The 24,017-nt window shown below is 34.7% G+C and overlaps 1 protein-coding gene across 1 annotated transcript in view; it reads left to right on the forward strand.

Moving 5' to 3' along the window:
• The window catches only part of DZIP3 (DAZ interacting zinc finger protein 3), an 81,191-nt gene extending 65,020 nt beyond the window's left edge, over positions 1-16,171 (forward strand). Inside the window, exons 22-31 of the mRNA XM_012810377.2 lie at positions 798-894; positions 2,342-2,445; positions 4,058-4,145; positions 5,032-5,133; positions 9,123-9,248; positions 11,406-11,545; positions 12,934-13,054; positions 13,532-13,675; positions 13,761-13,862; positions 15,821-16,171. Of these exons, the coding sequence (XP_012665831.1) occupies positions 798-894; positions 2,342-2,445; positions 4,058-4,145; positions 5,032-5,133; positions 9,123-9,248; positions 11,406-11,545; positions 12,934-13,054; positions 13,532-13,675; positions 13,761-13,862; positions 15,821-15,931 (1,135 nt within the window). The 3' untranslated portion in view covers positions 15,932-16,171. The remainder of the gene's footprint in view (positions 1-797; positions 895-2,341; positions 2,446-4,057; positions 4,146-5,031; positions 5,134-9,122; positions 9,249-11,405; positions 11,546-12,933; positions 13,055-13,531; positions 13,676-13,760; positions 13,863-15,820) is intronic.
• The last annotated feature ends 7,846 nt before the right edge of the window (positions 16,172-24,017 follow it).

The following is a 24,017-nucleotide window of genomic DNA, read 5'->3' on the forward strand; positions in this document are numbered from 1 at the left end:
CTTGCAAGATGAACCGCAGAAGTGAACCCTGGAATCCCTCTCCCTCCACCGTCTCCCCCCTCCCTCCCCCCTGCAAAGTTCTTTATGTATATTTATCTGAATGAATTTTCACAACAGCGCTTTGAGGCGAGTAATACAGTTCTCTAAATTTTTATGTGAGGAAATTGAAATATACAGAAATTAAGTAACTTGCCATCATAATTTTGCACTGCTGTAATAAAATACCATTGATTAGGTAACTTATAAACAACAGAAATACATTTCTTGCAGTTGTGGAGGCTAGGAAGTCCGAGGCCAGGGTGCCCGTGGATTCAGTGTATGGTGAGGATCTGCTTCCTCACGATGACCATCTCGTAGTAGCCTCACATGGTGGGGGTGAGGGAAAAGGGAAGCAAGGGAACTCTCAGGCTTTGTCATTAATCAGTCACCTCCCAATATTATCACCTTAGAAGTGAGAATTTCAACACATGAATTTTGGGGGGGGACACAAATATTCAGTCCACTGTACTTGCCCAAGGTTTTATATTTAATGGAGGAAGATTCATCCTCAGACAACTTGATTTCAGAGCCAAGTTTTAAATCATAACCTCTATCTCGACAACTTTAGAACTTACACATTCTTCAGTAGTAAATGATAACAGTAGGGTTGATGAATGTCTTCTCTTACGTGCTGTTATACTTTTTTTAAGAAATAATTTTCTACTAATTGTACAATGTACCTTCCTTCTGAATAAGATGAAAAAGACTGTCCTTGCTGTAATATTGCTGATTCTGTAATGATCATATATATATTTCAGATCTCAGTGGGAAATGGAGAAACATAATCTGGAAAGTACAATGAAAACATACTTAAGCAAACTGAATGCAGAAACTAGCAGAGCTTTAACAGCTGAGGTAAGGACAAAGGGGCTGTGGGCACAGGGTGAGAGGAAAATTTTACCTGTATAGTAGCATCCTAAAGAATATTTTAAAGACTGTTTTTGAATAAATAGAAATAAGACATCTTAGGACCAGCCAGGAAAACACATGTCAAAGTTTTGGGGGTTTTTTGAGTCTTTGGCATATCATATATGAAAATACTTCAGTGTTTTACCCTAATGACTCCAAGAAAGTGTTTTGTTGCAGTATCCTTAGAAAATACAAATATTCTGGGAAAGTTCTCATGAAGCCAGGTCACTTAAGCAGAACTTCTTAGAATAACATTTTAGTGCTGTCATAGTATTTTCTTTGCCTACTATTTCTTGTATTGATCTTCCAAAAACACATACACATCATTGTCAAAAACTAACATAGTTTCCAGATTCCCATAGTCACTCAATTTCTTCTTTAACTTAGAACACCACAGCTGGAATCTCTCAAAAGAAATGTGATCATATGTGTGTATGTAATTTTTGGTTATAGATAATCAAACTTGATATATAATAGGATTTACATTTTTGGAGAGCTTGCTGACATCAAAACCTTTTCCATCTCCGTTATGGTTAAGCTCTACTTTCTAGCAGTGTACTTGGCGTTCCAGAAGTCAACAACCAAAGAGTGAAACCTGAATCAAAAATTTATGAAGAATAAATAGTATTGAGGAACGAGCTTTAACAAAAGAAAACGTTCACATTACTTTAAAAGATCAAGTATACTTTGATTTGTTTTTCACTGTTTTTTGGTCAGAAGGTCTCCTTCTTCTTCCTTTATTAATTTTAAGAAGGAAGAACTTTCTAATACTTAATGTTTTCCGAGAGTGTATATTTTGGTGACTGTTGAGTGATTAGTAGTAAAAAACAGAGGCTAAATGATTTTGCATCAGTAATGATGCGGAAAGGATTCCTGCTATGAGAGGGACATTGAATGAGATGACCTCGAAGGCCTGTTGTTACTGTATCCCTCTGTATGGTCTGATTATTTTATTACCTCTTCATCAATGGGGGAAAAAAAAGAGAACGAGCCTTCTTTTGAGTGATCTCAAACTTAGTTGCATGTTAGAGTTACCTGAGAGCCTTTAAAAATCCCAGTGCCCATGCTGTACCCAGTACCCATCAAATTAGGATCTCTGGAACCAAGCTATCATTTTTTTTAGTTTGATAGATGATTCAAATATGAGTTCAAGTTTGAAAACTAATTTTCTAGAAAGTTTACTAACCCAGTAACCACTGAAGAAATAAATTAGAATTGCATATGTGCATGGATCAAAAAGTTTTGGTGATGTATCGTGAATGGTCAAAAGCTTAGGTACTGTTGGAAGAAACTGAAAAAATGGCTTACAATTTACTTGAGTGATTGAGAAGATAATATTCACTTATCAGAAAGACTCCTTCAACTTCTTTCTCTTTTTCTCAAAAACTTGTAGGTGTATTTTTTACAGTGTCGTAGAGATTTCGGTTTGCTTCATCTAGAGCAGACTGAAAAGGAGTGTCTCAGTCAGCTTGCCAGGGTGACTCACATGGCAGCAAGGTAACCTTTCCCACTTCCTTAATGCATCTTGATCTCTGAGATAGTCTCAAGGTTGAACATATCTATGATGTGTTTTACATATATCACATCAGAGTCTTTGGAGTGAAGAAGATCTTGTTTTTTTAAAACCTCAAAAGTCATTTAGTTACTTCAGTGCTTATATTTCCACCAAAGCAATAAGAGGGTTACTGAGTGCAGTAATAGTTGCTGAAAGATTTTTCCCTTCCTCTAGAGTGAAATAGATCAAAAGTATCAGAGATAGGCATGAAAGACCAGATATTTGTAAAACAAGGTGGATTTTAATTGGAAGACTTTTCTAATTGTTTTCCCTTCTAGTACTTAATTTTAAATACCTTTGGAATACTCTGAGGGAAAAAAATCATATTAATGCCTAAAATTAGATGTTAAAGGCAGTTTTCTGCTATACTTTTAAATTATAGTAATTATAGACTAATTTTCAGTATTGTACAGGTTGCATGAAATTCTTAAATTTATAATCTTACGGGCTGTACCTTCAAACCTAAGGAATTAATTAAATTAGAATCTCTGAGACCAAGACATCATCACTTTTTAAAATGAGTGTCATTTTAATAATCTTCTTTGTTATTTAATGCTGAAGATTCAGAGTGTATGATGTTCAGCAAGATTCCCAGATTATAATGACAAGGATTCAGGTCAGGGAAATACTGTTACAAATGCTCATTCTTTGTTAATAGGAGAAAGGGTGCTCTATAAGTAAGAATATTACAAAGCCTCATTATCCGAGATGAATTTAAGTTATAACTTGTTCAGCTTTTATAAAACTGTTGAGCTAAGTCATTCTGAAGTGGAGATATTATAACATATAGAACCTTTTGAAAGACCATATGAAATCTCTTTTTTAGAGATGGTAAACTATGAGACTTCAAAGTTGTTGCTATTTTGGTTCAGTAATTTGGGGGGCCTGGGTTAATACAGCTACTGTGTTTGTGCAGTTTATGCACTATGCAAGGCAGCAACCCCATTCATCAACAAAGAGGAGATGCTTCTTTCTAATTTGCCCTCCCAGAGGCAATTTGTTTTTCTAGTTTGCAAAGGAACTATGTAAGCCAACCATGGCTCTGTGATGTCAAAATTAGTATGTGTTGTATGTACAACAGATAGTCCAAGATGGGTCAACATTTTTGTGAATGCCCCTGCATTAGATGACAAAGGCAATTCCCTGTTGGCCTTCTCTACTTCCCTACTTCATTGGAATTATTCCTGAACAAAGGTTCTATAATAGATCCTAAAAAAGTATTGCCAAGATAGAAAAATATGTGGTGTTTTGCAAGCATAAATTACATTTGCTCTTAATAAAAAGAATTCTTACACACATATATTGCTAGTTTTTGTTTTCATTTTTGTGGGGGATATTTTGTTTGTTTTGGGGGGTTTTTTACACTTTTATTTTTTTTAATTATAAGCCCTTCTGTATATCTTTGTGTCCATTTGAGGTAATTGTTGGTAATAGGTGTAATTTTGTTGTTTGATGTTATTTATATGTATGCTAGAAAACATAATGGAAATTTTTGAAAGTCTAATGTTAGATAAAAGGAAAGTGCTTTCTCTTCTATCTCCTTTTCGACATCAGCAACCTAGAATCACTTCAATTAAAAGCTGCAGTGGATAGTTGGAATGCTATTGTGGCGGATGTTAGAAACAAGATTGCATTCCTTAGGGTAAGTCCTAAAGTACATTTCAAATCAATTGGCTAGATGTCACAGACGATACAAAATTGGAGACATCTAACTTTAAAAGCAATTAATAGAGAAATTTAAGTAAGAACATTTTTTTTCCTTTCACTAATCAAAGTTTATTTCTTTAATTTGAGATTAATTATTTTGCATGTAATTAATTAGAGGTAGCATTCTAAACTCATACTTGTAGTCTTTTAGATCCTTAGTCCAGGAAAAGATAAACTCAAAACTATGTCTCACACCTAGTTTTCCTAGAATTTCAAAACTTACTCTACTCCAACCAAAACTAAATGTCTTGACTTTGTCTGAGTAGTAATTTGTTTACAGAATTAAAAGAAGATCGAGTAGGCCTACACTCTTAATCTTAACTTTTTTATAATTATTCCATAATGCAAAACAGTAAATTCTTAATTATTGATTTAATAGAATTAGGATGATGCTAAAATTAATCTAAAAAGATAACCTACTGACTACTTATTAATTAATTTGGTTTGGGACTCTTTTTACAGGTAGTATATGTAGCTTCTTGAATCTTTAGACTCTTTTTTCATTTTGTATCAGTGATTTCTACCTCAGAGCTAGAAACACTAGGAAAATTTTTCACACAGTTCCGTGAATTATGTATCTGTTTTTTGTCAATTGACATTTTTTGAAATATGACTATTTACATGTGTAGATGTAAATATGACTATTTACATGTGTAGCTTATAGAATTATTTTTGTATCAGAGCTGTTTTTATATTATTCCTGGCTATAGGTTAGGAACCACTATTCTATATTGTATTATTCAAAACTATGTCAAGTATTTCCATATGCTGTTTCTATAAATTGATTGTGTTCTAAAACATTTTTACTCTTCTTCCACCAGACACAGTACAATGAACAAATAAACAAGGTAAAGCAAGGGTTTGCCTTGAGTACCTTGCCTCCAGTCCAGCTTCCTCCACCACCACCCAGTCCTGAGATATTGGTAAGAAATAAGACATTTTGAAAAAGTGACAATTATTTCTTCATTTTGACAAAATGGTAAGGGCTATACTACACTGAATGTGCAGCATGTTTACTGTGTGTTCAAAATGGAAGAAGTACACTATGACCACACCTACTAGTCACCAGATGGTATAATTAGCTGGTCGGCTCAGCTGAGGCCTAGACAGTAGGTTGTGTTGCTGGATGTTAGGGATGAGAGTGATAGTCCCTCTCATTTATCCATCAATCTCACCTACACCGTGGGAGATATAACTGATGAATACTCAGAATTCCCAGTGCCATCATGTTACCAATAGATAAGTGAAGCATTTTAGCATTATACCCTAGAAGGCTGGACTTTACCCCTCCCCTTCTACATTAGACTTTCTTTTCTTTAAATTTTATATTCTATCATACCCTCAACAGCAAGGACAGCTTCCATTTACACTCCTTCTCTGTTGGTTGGTAGGTACCAATGAATCTTAATCAGATAGACTGTGCTCTATGCTATACTATTCATGTTACCCTTCTCGGAAACATCGTACCCTAACGCAGTAAATTCACACAACTTTTCAAAAGACCTTTTAAGAGGGTATCATTAGGGCGGCACCTGTGGTTCAAAAGGGTAGAACACGGGTCCGATGTGCCAGAGGTGGCAGGTTCAAACCCAGCCCTGGCCAAAAAAAAAAAAAAAAACTGGAAAAGAAGGTATCATTAGGTGATCATTTCATCACCTAATGATAATAAAGTATAAGATATTTGTGGACAGATAACTTTTGATCAGGACTCCTGCATGTACTAGAACTCTGAAAATGTTATCTCAGAGAACTTAATATAAAAAAGAACTTAAAAATTATATGGTTGGATGGAGCTATACTATATATTTCAAAAGCAGCGTCTAGAGCTAAAAGAATTCTGTGATATATACTATGGGCTTTAGTTTAGAATGATACTATTGCTTTTATCCTTTTGGTCAAGTCAGTTTCTATAGGAGCAGTATTTTATGAACATCCTTATTCTAGGCTTGGATCATCATCATACCAAATCACCCTGATAAGGAATGTGTTAAGTAACTGACAGAGAAATCCCTGCAGTCACATGTATTTTGGGTAGAATGTCTAAAAACCTGGACCTTTTGCCCATATTCAAAATATTCCCCTTAGATTGTAATTAAACTCTCCCATTACTCGAAATATAAAACAGCTCCAGAGACCATGAGCTAGGTACAGAATTATTCTTCAGCATTTCCCAGAACCACACCCACATAAGCTTTGGTTGCTTAATGCTAGTTATATTCTGTAGCTGGGAAACAGTCAAACCTTGACCTCCAGAGCGTCTACCTTTATTGCTTTGCAGACTTTCTCGTGTTTGATGTGGCTTGCCCATGTTTAGTTAAAAGCAAAAACCCACTGGCAGTTAGGCTATCTGGTAATTCATAAGCATCCTTTGCCAACAGCCTGGAGGGATACACACCTATCTTTTGTGCTTCCTAAACCAGAATCACTGCTGCACTTGACTAAGCTAACGGTTGTGTTAAAGTGCAAGTGTTGATGACCATCAAATTTCAGAAAAGAGAGGTTGAAAGCAAAATGGCTAGAAATATTACAGTGCTATTGGTTATAAATTGAGGTGGTGTTAAAAGTATACTAGAGAGGTCTGAGTTTCAGATCTTAACTTTCTGAAAAGCTATATTGGTCTTTAGAAAAGGAGCTGTTCTGGACTTTGGTTTTCCCATGAATAAGTTAGGAAATTGTACTAGATGATCTGATCTATCTCTGAGATTCTAGTATTCTGTGTTAAGTCACGAGACTTAAACATAATAATAGTCTAACTTGAAAAATCTAACCTAATACGGACTGTTCTCATTATATCTTGGTTTTTATACCATGGCTATTTAATTCTCAAGTGTTAAAAAATATCATTCAGTATGATCAAGTGGAATTCATTCCAGGGACACAAGGATGGTTTAAGATAAACAAATTAGTATATGTGATATTGATACACCATATCAACAGAAAGAGGGATGAAAATCATATGATCATTTCAAAAGATGCTAAAAAACGTTTGATAAAATTCAACATTGCTTCATGATAAAAACTCTTAGCAAATTAGGTATTCCTCAAGACAATAAAGGCCATGTATGACAAACCCACAACTTAACATCATACTAAATGGAGACTAGTTGAAAGCTTTTCTACTAAGTTCTGGAACAAGTCAAGGATGCCTGCTTGTATTCAGCATAGTACTGGAAGTCCTAGCCAAAGCAGTGAGGCAAGAGAAAGCAATAAAAGACATCCAGATCAGAAAAGAGGAAGTCAACTTATCCCAGTTGGCAGACAACATGGTCTTACATATAGAAAATCTCAAAGATTCCACCAAAACCTCCTTAAAACTAAAATATGAATTTGGTAAGGTTGCAGTATGAAAAGTTGACTTACAAAAACCATGCACTAATAGTGAACTATCTAAAAAGAAATCAAGAAAGCAACTCCTTATACAAAGCTACCAAAAAAAGATACCTGGAAATAAATTTAACCAAGGAGTTAAAAGATCACTATATTGTTTAAACTGTAAAACATTGATGAAAGAAATTGAGAAGGACACAAATCAATGGAAAGACATCCTATGGTCATAGACTGGAAAAATTCAGGGAAACGCAAATCAAAACTAGGAGATAACATCTCACTCCAGTTAGAATAGCTATTATTAAAAAGACAAAAGACATAAAATACATTGGTGAAGATGCAGAGAAAAGCAAGCCCTTGTACACTGTTAGTGGGAAGGTGAACATTAAAACTAGAGCTATCATGTGATCTAATAGTTCCACTACTGGGCACGTAGCCTAAGGAAATGAAGTTACATCATCCCCTTATTTCTCTCCACTGGAATATCTTAAAGAAAACCCCAGATAGCATATATTTTTATCTATTTGTACTTCAGGATATATCCTAAAAGGTGAAGAATTCTTATTAGATTTAATCATAACACCATTATCTAAGAAAATTTTGAGTAATTTTTATATCTAATATATAGTTAAAATTTATATTTCCTCAGTTGTCTCAAAATGTCTTTTTCTTACCTAGAAGGCATCTAATGTCTCTTCTTTGGTGATGTTAAGAATTAAATATAAACCCAATCTTCCATTGAAAAGTTCCCCATTTACCTTTTACATGCTAGTTTTAGGATCATCACTTAGATGTTGATATTATTCATGTTTTACTTAAATTGTTATTGAACTACTCCTTATGCCAGGCTTGGAACATGGTACGTATTTGAATAAATCTGTTCTTTTCCGTACTCCAGCCAACAAAGTATTCTTCCCATCCATAACTGCTTATAAGGTCTAGTTTTCTACAACCCCCTGGGAAGTACAGTAATACCAACAAGCATATCTGTAAGTCACTGTAGGATAATTTATCCCCTAGGTCTACCCCACTTCATCCTTCTCCTCTCCTTGGAGCTAAACATAAAGTTGGTATTTCATCAAGTGGTACCTCTAGCACATAATAGAGAAAAAAACATTTTTATGGATAGCTTTGAATTCTTTTGTAAAATTTCTGAGTACCAGTTGTGTCCACCAACATAGATAGCATTCCCTGAGAACAGTCAGTGAGGATAGAATCAATCCCCTCTCCATAGCTGTGTTTTATTACAGTTGGGAAGGAAACTTGGGGATCACCTCACCTAACCCTCTCATTTTATAGAGGACATCCAGGGTTACCCAGCTAGGTAGAGATGAATGGAACTAGAATCCAATTCTTTCCTGTTTCTCAGTGCCCTTTTTTGTGTATCTCATTTCCCTTTGCTTCTTTCAGATATCTGTATGTTTACCTAAGATTCTGACACACATTGTTTCTAGTATGCTTTGTATCTGTATCTCAAATCACTGTTTCCCCTTATGTACTGCTTTATGAATTTAGAGAAGTTCCTACATTAGATACATAAATGTGTATGGTCTTTTTGTTTAACTTTTTACTTTTTCAATTTTAGATGCAGCAGTTCTTGGGAAGACCCCTTGTGAAGGAATCTTTCTTTAGACCCATACTTACTGTTCCTCAAATGCCTGCAGTTTGCCCTGGAGTCATTTCTGCACCTGCCCAACCTAGAGGCCCCCTGGTAAGAACCTTTCTTGATGGAATAGACATAACTAGTTTTTCATCACTTCCTGAATGAATGAATGTCTTCTCTTTGTTCATTTATTTGGTATGGCTAATAATGAGTTATATGGTACTGATGATGATAATTAAATAAATTCTTTCCTTGAAGCCCTGCGGCAAAGATATTACATGTATTATTTAACTAATACTAGCATAATTGGGGGATACAGAGATAAATACATTTTTTATACTAGAGAGTCTAACTAGAGAGTTATAATTTTATTCCATAATAGTCAATGATGTAGGTAAAATGATATCAAGAGATTATTTTTAGTATGGTTGTTGGTAAATTGAAAAGCAAAGAAGGTGAGTCACAATAAACTAAATTATACCACAAAGCTAAAGAAAAATTTTATTTACATACACATGCATACATACACACAGGACAGTGTTTGAACTGTATCTATAAACAGACAGTATAAATAGCTCATCTTGGAACATATACTGTAAAGTTACAAATCTTCCTAGCTAAAAATAGTTAGATAAACTTTATACTGGAATTATTAGTTGTAATTTTTGGCTAAGGTAAATTTTTTTATTAAAAGAGAAATGTCCTTCCAAATAATGGTGTTGGTGTTAGATATAATTAATGCAAAATTCTCAAATCTTGACTTTCCTATAAGTACATTCTAGGCCTAGCTAATTATTTCTCTTCCTTTTTTAAGGCCAGATCAGATGGACTTTGACTTTGCTTGTTTTTGTACCGTCTATAAATCTGTCTATAAACAAATATGTATAAAGGCCTTAACATATTAAATAAGTACCATATCTTTTTTTCACCGTGATACTACTATATTATTACTTAGGCAGTTTGCTTGTCCATCATTCTGTGAGGAACTATAATACAATTTTATTGAAAACATTAAAATACCTAACCTAATAAAATTACTTTCTTATTCCTTGGAAAAAGCTTGATATTGCTACAAATTCAGATTTCTGGGCAGTATTCCATTCTTCTCACTTATTAGGCTTTGTACAAGTTATTCCAATGAAGGTTAGTAACTGCTAATTTTTTATAAATAATTACCTAATGTTTGAAAGTAGAGTCCATGTTTATAATTATCTTAGTCATCAGATTAGCACTCTAAAAAATTCACTTATTGGTATTTTAATTAATTCAAATCTTAATGGTTCTAAGAAAGAATTGCTATAAAATATGAGGAAAACTGTTTTGTTTCATGGCTCAGAGGTTATCACTACAACTTCCTTACCACCTTTGACTATGGCATTTGTGGGACTTTGGACAGTTCGAAGCATTCCTGTCTTTATTTTGTTGTTTGAAATTTAACTTTATTTTCTAATTATAAAAGTATATGTGCTCATCATAAAAAATGCAAATAATACAGATATGTATGAGTTAGAAACCAAAATTACTCTACAATTGAATCCCTTGGAAATAATCACTGTTTATAGTTATATAGCTTAGACTTTTATACATATGTATATATGCATATGCTTTAAACATTTTTTAATATAAAAGGAGTCATACCATAAATACTCTGCCATAGGCTTTTTTAAAAATGTACTAAACATATTTCATGGACATCTCTTATGCCCAGACATAAGCAGGTGTCCTCTAACTACAGACCGTGGGCCACATGCAGCCCACCTAGGACATTTATCTGGCCACCGGGTGTTTTTGACGCCACTGCCTGTCCTGCTTAGCAGCTGACTCGTCCTGGGGTCCTCAGTCCGGTCCTCCAACGGTCTGAGGGACAGTGAACTGGCCCCCTGTTTAAAAAGTTTGAGAACCCCTGATTAGAACTTGATCAGATGTGCCATAATTTATTTACTCATTCCCCTAATAATAGTTTTAAGGTTGTTTTCAGTTTTTCTCTATTATCAAAAAACAGCAATAAACACCCTTCATGTTTTTCTGTACCTATGTGTAATTACTAAGGTAATTATGCCCTATTTTAAAAATAAGTTAAAATAGTTATAAATAATTAGAAATATTGTTTTCATTAGTTAAGAAAAATCTATAAAAAGATAATATATATGTCAGTATTATTCTTCATTCTATACATTTTATGAGATATGGGAAGTGTCCTCTTGGCATGGAATGTCACTTCTTAGTAAGTGATGCTGATAAATTATAACTCTGTGCTCCTTCCAGATGACTGGCATAGCCTGGACTATGCCAACGCCTGTGGGAGAGGCTGTGCCTCCCAGCCCAAGTCTGGGAAGTGATCTCTCCATGATGAACTGGGAGAGGATTACAGATAGGCTGAAAACCGCCTTTCCACAACAGACCAGGTACCTTAATTTTTATTTAGTGGTGAGTACAGATCATATTCTACAGTTTCCATGGCCATAATATGATGATGAAACATTTCAGAGACACAAACCACGCATACACAAAAAGTACAGATACTTCTTACCTTGGCCTTGGTAAAGAAGAAATGCTAAACTTCTTCATTAAAGTTACTAGTCTTAAATCATGAGAGAATAATTTTAAATTTAGATTTTCTCATTTACTTAAAGTGCAACTAGTTTTAAACCTATCCAAATGTCACCAGCTGCAATAATTATCTTAATGACCTGTTTTCAAAGTGAATTTTAAGTTGATTGTATGTTACATAAGCCCAAACATCTCTAGGTTTTAGTTTCCTGTTTTCTTAATTTTATCGAGGGTCCTTATAGTTTTGTTGTTAGGAAACACAGTAAAATGCAAGAAATCATAATTTTACTGTGCTCTTTACTATGTGACTTTGGCAGGAAGATATTTAATTCTACTCATAACAAATGAAATTTCTTTTATCTCTACTCATATCTAAGGAACTGTAGTTTTCACCAGTATTTTCATTTGAACACTAACACTTTCATTTAATATACATACTGTCATGCTTTAATATTAGATTATGCTTTTATAAATTTCATAATAGTAGTAGGAATAGAACTTTAGTTGTTATAAATATATATATAAAGAATAATTGTAAATCTAAAAGTTTATGAGGCTGATGTCATGATGATTCATTTGAGAAAGAAAAATATTTCATATTTCCTAAATATTTACTTTGTCCTTTAAAAATGTAGACAAACATAAAGCCTTTGTCTATGTTTTTGCAGGACAAAGTAAATATTTAGGCAATATGAAATAGCAGATCTTGGAAATTGAATAGGAACATATCAATTAAAATAATTGTTGGTTCCCTCTTCATATAATTAATGTATCTTTTAACCTTTGCTTTCCTGGTTTTTTAATCTTTGTTTTCTGTTTATGAGTTTTATAAAAGTAAAACTATTAATGCTGATGAAGAGGAGAGAAATCAATAGCAACATAGTTGAGAAGGAATATTTTAGTCTTGAATAAGAGAACATTTGAGAAATGTGATATAAAGAGCTCAATGCATAAAGAAGTAGATAAACCTGAGTTTCACATAGTGAGCTCTCAAAAACAGTTTTTGGGGGAAGAAAAAATAACTTTATCAGATTCATGAGTACATTACATATCATTAATGAATACAATTAGGAGTTTCCATTTTGTTTTAGGATAAATTAAGATAGGCCTGAAAAATTAATCACTTTTTCAGATTAGAGAAAGATCTCAAGTCACATGTATATGCTACACATGTTAGGATTCTATATCTCCTTTGGAGGGCACATCCTGAAATCACCACTGCTCTTTCCATGATTTCTTCCAGAAAGGAGCTTATGGATTTTTTACGAAAATTGAAGGATGCTCATGGGAAGTCCTTATCTGGACTGACATTTGATGAAATTGTTTACAAGATTTCCCAATTTATCGAACCCAAGAGAGCTCAGGTAAAAAAGAAAAAAAAAAAGCAAATTCAGACTCTCTCTACCCTTATCTCTAGTAGTAAACAGTTTTAATTATCTCCTTGTTCAGAAAACTGGTAACTTCTATTCATATTAAATCATCTGTTAACAGTAAACAATGTAATAACTTCAACTTGACAATATAGGAAGTCTGTTTGTATTTCCCACCACCTGATTATGCTAGAATAGAGCTGGTCCGCTTGAAGTTTACTCTAGTTTGCTTTGAATTCTAAAGGAAGACATCCTTTTCTAATTTTCTGGAAAGATATTTTAGGTAAAAGAATATATACAGTTACTTTTGTTTTTATCTAGCTCTGAATATATAAGGATTGTCAGCATTTTGTATCAAGGCTTCTTACAAATACAATCATTTTAACTAATTCTTGCTATACTGCTTTCTCTGCTATTCTAATCCTACTATTTTAAAACAGTTCTAAAAAAATGTTATATTCTTATTTTCAGAGTCAAGGAAAATCAGTGCCAAATGGTAATTGTGCTTCACCTAGCCATTCTCCATCACAGCCTAATGCTGCACAGCCTCCAAAACCCTCCTGGAGGCCTCTCAGTTCACAAGGTTCTGCCACATGGGAAGGAGCCAATAGTTTGGTGAGAATAAAGTTGTTGATTCTGAACACAGTTCGAGCTGGGAGGAAAAAAAGAGCTAAACATAACATCATATGGATTTTTTTAGGAGGAGGAGGAAGAGGAAGAAGAGCCTTGTGTGATATGCCATGAGAATCTGTCTCCAGAAAACCTTTCAGTTTTGCCTTGTGCTCACAAATTCCACTCTCAGGTAACCCTTTACACTTCTCCTGTAATATTTTGTCACTAATCAGTTCAGCAAGCCTCATACTACCTTACTTAAACTTCAAATCATATTCATGTGGCATCATCTTTTGTTGTGTCATGAGTTCCACTGGGTATAACTCCACTTTGGGTGCAACACAGAAACATTTACATCTTTCCCATCATAGCCATAGCCATAGATTCCATTATGCTTTCTCAGATCTTCACATACCTTACAGGAGAAGGGGAAAATGTTGAGACTTAAGTGGTACATAGTAGGCACCATGTTCAGTTGCACACAACTGGGAGAAATGTTGATGCACAGGGTAGTTTAGTAGCGGAACTAGCAGCAGCAACCCTTAACCTTGGTGTGCTATGAGTACCGCCGCATAGTATCTTTTGTCCACAAGTAATTATGACTTCTTGTCATTTTAAAGCATAAGACTTAGCAGTGTGTTCAGGCGCCTATATTTGCTTTTGAAGATGCTCAGGCTTGAGTTTTTTTTTTCTTTCTTTCTTTTTTTTTTTGCAGTTTTTTTGTGGCCTGGGCTGGGTTTGAACCCACTACCTCTGGCATATGGGGCCAGCACCCTACTCCTTTGAGCCACAGGCACTGCCCACAGGCTTGAGTTTTGACGTTAGGAAAATGTGAGGCTAGCATATCTTTTGTTGACTTTTGGCATTTATGTGGATTAATTCCTGCGATTGCTACCATGCATTTGCTATTGATTTATAATTTATGACTCAAGTTCTCTGTTGCAGAGATATAATTTGACACAGGAAAAGATAATCTTTTACAAAAAGCCTTTTCATGGATGTGAACAATAGCCAGCTCAGTCAAGCTATGTTTGTAGAACAACATTTCAGAGAAATACCATGTGGGACCTGGAAGACACAATTATATTTTGCATCTTGTCTGATAGGAAGAGACAGATACAAAATGCCTAATCCCAAAAGTTCTCCAGGAAAGACATTTAGTCACTTACTTTCCCATTGGAAGTTTTACGTTCCCAACAATTTTAGAAAATACATCTTTAACAAAACATTTTATTCTTTGCCAATGCTTATTGACTACAAATTATATAATTCATTCAGGTTACAAATTAGAATTAGTAGGCCTCATATATAGTGCCCCATTCTTAATCCTATCAGACTGTGCTCTCTAGTTATTCATATAGATAAAAATGGTTTTTAAAGAATCAATACTCAAATGACTTAATAGAAAGTCTGCTGTCAAAGATCATTACTAAAGAAAATAATCTGAGTATATTCATTATTTAGGGATTTTAACCTCAAAACATTGTCAATATGTGATATAAGGTATTGGTGGCTTTTATATGTTTAGTTATAACTTTTTCTGGATTATAAATGAAAATAATATATAATAAAGAGGGAATATAGCAAGATTCTCCAATTTTCTTGTCAGGAAGAATTGCTAGCCATCTGGAATATTGGGGTTGAAGAAAGAATCCTAATAGAATAAACTGGCTAAGAGATATTAACAGCTAGGCCAAGTGTGGTGGCTTATACCTGTAATCCCAGCACTTTGGGAGGATGAGTCAGAAAGGTCACTCGGGGCCAGGAATTTTGAGTCCAGCTGAGACCTCATCTCTACAATAGTAAAAAAAGAAAAATTAGTGTTAAGCATGATGGCACGCATCTCTAATGCTAGCTACTCAGGAGGCTGAGACAGGAGGATCACTTGAGCCCAGGATTTTGAGGTTGTGAGGTATATGGATGCCACTTCCTAGACAACAGAACGAGACCCTGTCTCCAGGGAAAAAAAGGTATTACCAGCTATATTGCTTAGCAAAACCGCAAAGAAAGTGCCATCATTATAGCAGTTTAAAGATCCACCAGAAAATAGATTGTTTGGTAACCCTAATATATATAGAGAGAGAGTGGCACATCTGCCTCTGCTAAGGCTAAATCTGAGAGACTGACATAAATCTTTTTGCTGCTTAGTGCATCAGACCATGGTTGATGCAACAGGGGACATGCCCAACCTGCAGACTTCACGTTTTGCTACCAGAAGAATTCCCTGGTCACCCCAGCCGGCAGTTGCCCAAGATCTAATACAAGGGAGGTGACTATAAAGGAAGATCAGTTTTCAGACTCCAGAATTTAGATCTGCCTTTTCTTATGAGCTGATTGTGCGAGTGTTGTACAGCTGTGTGCTCTTTAGTATAGTGCTGAAAAAGCTAGCTAATTTCATCAGAACCATAGCCAAAGGGGTCAGAACAGATGTTCAGGACTTGTAACTGACTACAGGGGCTTAAAGAAGATGTAACTTTAATAGTTACATCATATTTGCTCTTAGTGGGGTTTTTCTTCTAATGTAAACATAACTGTTAATACACAGAAATTATATGTATTTCTTAGGATGTCTTTTCTCGTCTTTTTTCTTCTTTCTCCACTCATCCTTTCCTCTCCCACAAGATTTCCTAAAATAAGTTTAAGAGGAAAAAAGGAATAGTAAAGAAGAAAAATAGGAAAATGCCACAGATTTTAGTGTTCCTATTAACTTTTAAAACTACCTACAAAAATATAATTGAAATATTTAAATTTTATCTCTATTTTCCCCATTCTTTTCTATTCTTTAAAGTATGTACCCATGAAGAGATTATGAGCTACTCGAGGGTGGAGATTCTACAGTGGTATGTTGGAGCTGACTTACAATGGCTTGTGAGAGATGATTTTTAGTTTCAGGAATTCTGTGAGCCAGTTGTTAAATTATTGGTAGCTTGAAATCTGCCATACTGGGAGTATTAACACCATAGCAATTGGTAAATGCTATAAGTAAAGACTTCCCTTTAAGAGCTGATTGTTAAACATTTTTTGCACACCACTGGACCTTATCTGATCTTTATGTTCCCAATGTCTTGCACAGTAGGTGCAGAATAAATATGGCCAGAATCAGTCCAGGCACAGTGATTCCTGTAATCCCAGCACTTTGGGAGGCCGAGGAAGGAGGATGACTTGAGACCAGGAGTTTGAGACCAGCCTGGGCAACATAGCAAGACCCTGTCTCCACAAAAATTTTTGAAATTAGCCAGCTGTGGTGGTGCACGCCTATAGTCCTAGCTACTTGGATGGCTGAGGCAAGAGGATTGCTTAAGCCTAGGAGTTTGAGGTTACAGTGAGCTATGATGATGCCACTGCATTCTAGCCCAGGCAACAGAGGGAGACCTTGTCTCAAAACAGTAACAACAAACCAAACTTCCCACAATCAGAAATCAGGAAGTAGTAAGAAAAGGAGTTAATATGCAAATTAAGTCACTTGCTTCAGTTGAACAATTGAAAATTTATGTTTATTTGTAAATGTGTTCTTTCAGTTTAATCATTTGTATTTTGGAGAGTTTATTGCTTTAAAAAGTTTCTAGTTTTCTTTCTTGTGCTGGGGATGGGGGAAACTGTATGTAGTTGCTTCTTGTGATGAAGTTGATATCCAGTGGGCTTAAATTACACATCTAAAGCTTGTCACTGAGAACTTTAATTCTTAGAAGTTAAAAACTATTTTGAATATAGCATTGTGTAAATTCTGTAAGTCTGTACATGTCTGTAGTTTCAAAATTAAAAGAATTCAGAGTTACCATGTGAGACAAATGTTCCTCTCAGTTCATAGTCACAGTCTCAATTTCATTACATTGAAAAGAATGTTTCCTGACTCAGCAACTCTTCTATCTGTATATTTCCTTGTAAATGTATTTTGAGGTTACTTTAAATCTCTATTTAATATCTCTGTTTCTGTAACTGTATGCAAAACGTTTTCTTCTGTAATGAGAATAGACTGGAAGATGTTAGAGAAATTATCAAAAAAAAAAAATATGGCTGTAAATCTGGATGCATAAAATGCTAAGACTGTCTCAGAATTGTAGGATTTAGAAGTTAAAGTCTTTAATCACCATCTTGTCTAGCAACATAAGGTCCTCGTCATATAGCAAGTTACCTTGTAAAACAAATGTTTCTTAGTTCATGTTTACAACTGCAATTTCACTTCATGTGAAAAAGAATAAATGTTTTTTAATGGAGCAGCTATTTTATCTGTGTATTTCATTATTAATGTTTTCTTAAACTGCTTTAAATCTCTGCATCAAATGTCTGTTTCTGCTAAACTGTACTTAAACCTTTTCTGTTTTGAGAAAGGACAAGAAAATGTGGAGGAAAATATTCAAGAAATCAATCATCTAGACTTGTAAAATGCCATGGATGTCTTAGAATCATAGAGGGCCAGAGCGCACGGGGTCCTAATGATCATCTAATCTATCTCTCCTTTTGTAGATGTGTTTTGCCCAAGTTATGTCGCTAGTGACTAGGCCATTACCTCAGGGTCCTGATGTTCCAACACAGGCTTCCTCCATACACTCACACTGTGAGATGATACTGGTGTTAACCTGCCATGTGTTAGTGCCCAAGGATGGGGCAGAGGACTTAACACAGTGGCTAGTATGTAGTAAGAATATAGTACAACAGTGCTCCCCCAAATCAGGCTAATTATATAGGTACTAAGGGTAATAGGATTAGAGTTGTTTTTTTTTTAATGTATAATTTAGCAATAAAGACAATTGTAGGGGTTATTCTCCCACAAATAGTGATTGTTGTCATGCCTGTGTCTACTGAGGAACGATCCAGAACACTGCCAAGAAATCAGAACCAGAGAGCTCTTAAAGGGGCAGGGTTTTTTATTTTTTGTTTTTCATTTTTTTTTTTTATCAAAAGCAATCTTCCAGTATCCAGAATATCACTCTAGTTGCTGTTAAGATGATATGTCTCATAATGTTTTCCTTCATATTTATGTGTGTAACATAATTTAGGTGTGTAACTCCATGTGCTTAACAATTTATTGACATTGTGGGACACCTTCAAATGTATTTAGTTCACTTCATTTATCCACAAATGACTCTAAAATGGATATTGTTATCTTTATTTTACAGATGATGAACCTAAGGTTCAAATAAGAAGGAAATAATTTGGTCAAGGTCATAGTTTCAAAGTGGTATTCTGGGATTTGAATGCAAATCTTCTGTCCATTAGCAGGTGTTCTCTTCATAACTGAATCCTCACTTTAGGGTAAGGTGACCAGACGTCCTGCTTTTGGTGGGACAGTCCTAATTTTTCATAATTTATCCCACGTCCCATGGCATTTTTAAAAAGTCTTGATTTTTGGAAAGAATGCATGACAAGACAAGCTAGGGAACAGCAGGACAAGGGACAACCGGAAGGGAATATACAGTTTTCAGCTTCTGAAAAGGTTAATGTAATTCCACTTGGGAATGAAGAGGTTAATGTAACTTCATTTGGAAATGAAAAGGCTAATGTAAACTCCCTACTCCCCTCCTGGGCAAGGTCGCCCGGGTGGAATCAATATCAGAAGGAGACTGGCTCCCTCCCTCGCTTCTAGGCAAGGACACTGAGCTCAGAAGGAGCCAAACTGTCTGGAACAAACAAGTAGACCCCCCCTCAGAGGCTCCCTAACCATAAACAGCTCAGCCAGTAGCAGCCCGGCCAGACAAAATACCCTATGAAATTCCTCTATGAGCTTTAAAAACCTCAGCTCGCTTCACTAGGGGGTTGCCCTTACTCCAGCTATGCTGAAGAGAAGAGTGGCCCAGGCATATGTTTGCAAAATAAAGCACTTTTTGTCTTTACATGTGTGTGGTGGTCTCTCAGCGGCAATTCTGGTCCCAAAACTGCCATGTGGCTATTTCACCAGGATATGAGTTTTATATTATGTTTGTTAATTTTATGATGTTAAACTTTAATAATAACAAATAATTGTTGAGAACTGATTATTGAGAACTGCTTATCAAAGTTCGCATTGTTGATCAGTTGTTAGAATTTGACCACCATTGTTTGAACTTAATGAACAATGGCATTTTTTGGCATTGACACCCATGAAAACATTTTGTAACTGTCTCTCAGATGATACACATCGTACTGCATGCTAGTGATAGTTAAACAAATGATGTCAATAAATCAGCTATTCAGATAATTTAAGTAATTTATTTCATGAATTTAGCAGACAGTACTCGTATTATTTATATTTTATAGTGGCGGCAAAATGTCTAGTGCCATCCTTGAAAGTGACACTTATGACTTAACAAGGTATCATTATTAAAAAAATATATTGATAAGGAAAATGTTAAATCTTGATCACACCATATGCCAGATATGGAATTCAAGAATCAAAAAAATATATTGATAAGGAAAAGGTTAAATCTTGGGCATCAGCAAAAATCACAATACAGAACAAATGTTTAGAAATATTTCATCATTTTGAAACAAACTATGTTTCATACAATAATGTACAATAATTGTGGGATATGTGCTGTCCTTACCAGGAACTAATGCTGCGACTGACCGCATTTTTTCTAAGGTAAATAAAGTGTGGACATCAGAAAAATCACAATCAAGTGTTGAGACTTTGAAAGCCATTTTATGTGTGAAATATAATTTAACAAATTCTTGTGAAAAATTTCATGACCTTTTAAACAACAGCAATCTACTAAAAAAAATTCACTCAAATGAGAAATATGCCAAAGAATAAAATAATACTATACATAATTTTTTTTTTTTTTTTGGCCAGGGCTGGGTTTGAACCCACCACCTTTGGCATATGGGGCCAGCACCCTACTCCTTTGAGCCACAGGCGCCGCCATATACATAATTTTTTTAATGTATTATATTTGTAAACTGTACTTATGTTGAAATTTAAAAAATATCTATTACAATACTATTTTTGCATTCTATGAAAATTTTTGTTGCGCCATATAGACCAAATTTTTAATTAGGAACACACACCCCCCACCCCGTCAATGGTGTCCTGCTTTACCAATGTTAAAATCCGGTCACCTTACTTTAGGGTGACTTTGTACTTAGAAGAAAAGTAGTAGACATTATTAGTTCCCCTTCACCCTCACAAGTGTCCCAGTTTGGATAATAAATTTTATTTTATGATTAATTCAGGGAAGGTAGACTTATATTTTACCAGATTCAGATTTAGCAAGAATCCTCACTAAAGGATCATGGAATACCTCTTCTATGAGCCTCACAGGTAAGATTTTTAAGATTACAATACTGTAGAACTACTCTATATTATAGCCAGAGAAAAACAACAATCGAATACTAATTTATTATGAAGATACATGGTTTCTGATTGTCTCGAATAGTTTTCAATAACTAGTTGTATAGATTTGAAATGCTACTTAACAGTTAATGGGCTATTGTTCTTACCTGCACATTCTTGACAGTCATCCCATTACACAGTCACAGTTATAAAATGCATCTTCTGAGAAGCCATCTGAGAATCTGCATTTGGGGTAAGAATCACAGGGGTTCTGATGCCAACTAAATTTTGAAAACCATTGGAACAGTAGAGAGTGTTTCTCAGGTAGATCTTTTTGATTCTTGAATTCCATATCTGGCATATGGTGTGATCATAAATTACTTTCTCAACTAGTTTCTTTTCTGGAAAAGAGAAAAGAGATTACTTGCCTAGCAGTTATTATTGTTGTCTTAAATGAACATTTATTAGTCTTCTTTCCCAAAGTAGCATACTTTCCATTATTCATTCAACCTGCTTCAATTTATTCCTTGATCATAAAATTCTTAAAAGGTTTTTTTTATCTTCAACTACCCATATTAAAATGAAGGGAGGAAAGAATATAGTGATTAGTCCACCTTTCAGTTTCATATTGCCCCAAAATGTTGAGCAGAAAGTAAGAATATCACAACCTCATAACATTTTATCAATTGATCCATTTGAACTACATGAACTTTAATAATCCTGAATACTTCCCAGCGAGGTTGAACAACAGCTGACAGTGATCTAAGACACTGAAAGTTTTGCAGGCATGTAGGAAATGTGTCATGCCCATGTGGCAGAGACAGGATACTGAAGAAAGTGTTTGCCCAAAGTCTCAGAACTTTTAAGTAGTAGGGCCCTGATTTTAATCTAGAGTCCTGACATGAGTGTCAGTGTACTCTTCCCCATACCAGTACATTTGCATTTTTAACAAAAACAAATGAAACTGACTACTTGAAAACCCACTGAATTGACCTTTGGGTAAAGACTGATGCAAAACAAGACTAGAATGGCCTTAGCACAAGGAAACATTATTTTTAGTTCAGAATAAAACCACATTTCCAGTATTCTTACATGTTATGTGATCAATGTTTTAAAAAGGCAAAGGCCAGACATTTCATCTGTTTGATTTTAAAAATCCTGCTGATGTTTGTTTAGAGAATATCTCCAGGGTTGAGTCGTTTTTTTTCAACCGTGGAAATTTACAACCAGTATTAGGATTCCAAAATCACAGTAATATACCTCTCTAGTATGAATAATCTCTGTCAATGTGCAATCTCAGTTTAGAGAAATTAGCAATGGTATAAGAAACTAGCCTGGGCCTTTGATGTCTCTTTTAAAACTCTATTATATAACAAAGGGAAGGGCTAATTATAAGCAACAGTTATAAGTTTTGCATCATTTTAATCCAACAGAGACTTTAATTCCAAGGGCTATGACAAAATTTATTCCTCAGCAACTAAAGGTGAAGTATTTTAATTTCCGTTCATAAAAGTAGGTTGTTTTAATTATAAATACATTCACAACATTATCAGATCATTACAAAAGAAACCTAAATAGAAGTTCAAAACCAGCAGTTATTTATGTATTGGGTATGTTTTTAAGAAGCCGGAATCTCACCACCTCTGCCCAACTCTGTCTTTAGTCAAGAGACGATATGCTCATTGAAGGCATGACAACAGTGCAGGTCATTTTATCAGACTTCTGTGATCATGCTCACCAGTGAGTGTTTATTGAAGGTTTATCACCTAAGAGTACTATTTTAGTTTTCAATATGGGAAGAAACATAGTCCTAACCTGAAGGAGCTAAATAAAGAGCAAACATCCCAACTTGTAAAAATAAATAGTATTTAACATATATTCAACACCAAGTAATCACAGAGACAAGTGCTCTGATAAATGTCGGCCTTTGCAAACTGTAGTAATCAGAACCTCTTAAGGCAAATGGGTAAATGAAAATGTATCTTGCTAAGTCTCAATCATGTCAAAATCCTACGGAAGTCTGGAACATTGTTTCCTTAGACTTCATGTTTCACACCATCTTCATTCAGTTCTCTACTCAAATATGATCTCAGATTAGCTTTCCTGAACTACCATAATGAATATAATCCCTTTCCTCACCAAAGAGAATTTCCCCCTTGTCACCTCAAATTCAGTTATTTATGTCTTTCTCAAAATATAAGATTCATGAAGGCAGGAATCTTGTCTGTGTTATTCACCATTGTCAATCCTTTGCCCAAAACATTATCTGGCATTTAATTGGCAGTCAATATTTGATAAATAAGTGGGCCTTGTGAATCAAGTGGAACTTACCAAAGGACAGTAGTCATTCTAGACAAGAACAATGGCTGGAAAAACAAGTGTTTTCTATGAGTTTTTTTGTTTGTTTTTAGCAGGGAGACATACAGCATGAGTGTTTTTATTCAAAATCATTGTTAAAATATACTTAGAACATAAAATTTTTCTTGTTAATTTAAATTTACTTAAATCTTGAGTAATATTTTTTAACTTGAATACCCCTATTTTTTTTTAATTTCAGAATATTACAGGGGTACACATGTTTTGGTTACATAGTTTGTTTTATATATTTCAGGTCAAAATTATAAGTGTACCTACCACCTGCCTTTATACCCTTTAGGTGTAAATTTACCTAACCCTGTCTCCCCCCTTCCATCCGCCTGATTCCTGGTATGTTCTACTTCTCTGTGTGCACATAAGTGTTGATTAGGTAGGTCCAATTTTGTACTGAATACATTTGTGTTTGTTTTTCCATTCTTGTGATACTTCACTTAGAAGATATTGTCATAAAGACACCTGCACTTGAATGTTTATAGCAGCACAACTCACAATTGCGAGGATATGGAAACAAGCCAGATGCCCATCAATACCTGAGTGGATTAATAAAATGTGGTATTTGTATACCCTGGAGTACTACTCAGCAATAAAAAAGTGATCTAGTATCTTTTGGAACAACCTAAGATAGTGTTTTTTGATCATTGTTTATAGAAGGCTATTTACTCTCTAGGTGAAAATTTTCATAGCAAAAGAAAGAGTAAAAATTATTACAAAGAATGAAAA

Source organism: Otolemur garnettii, unplaced genomic scaffold (assembly GCF_000181295.1).
Source record: "Otolemur garnettii isolate 467f Iridium unplaced genomic scaffold, OtoGar3 scaffold00131, whole genome shotgun sequence".
Lineage (NCBI taxonomy): Eukaryota > Metazoa > Chordata > Mammalia > Primates > Galagidae > Otolemur > Otolemur garnettii.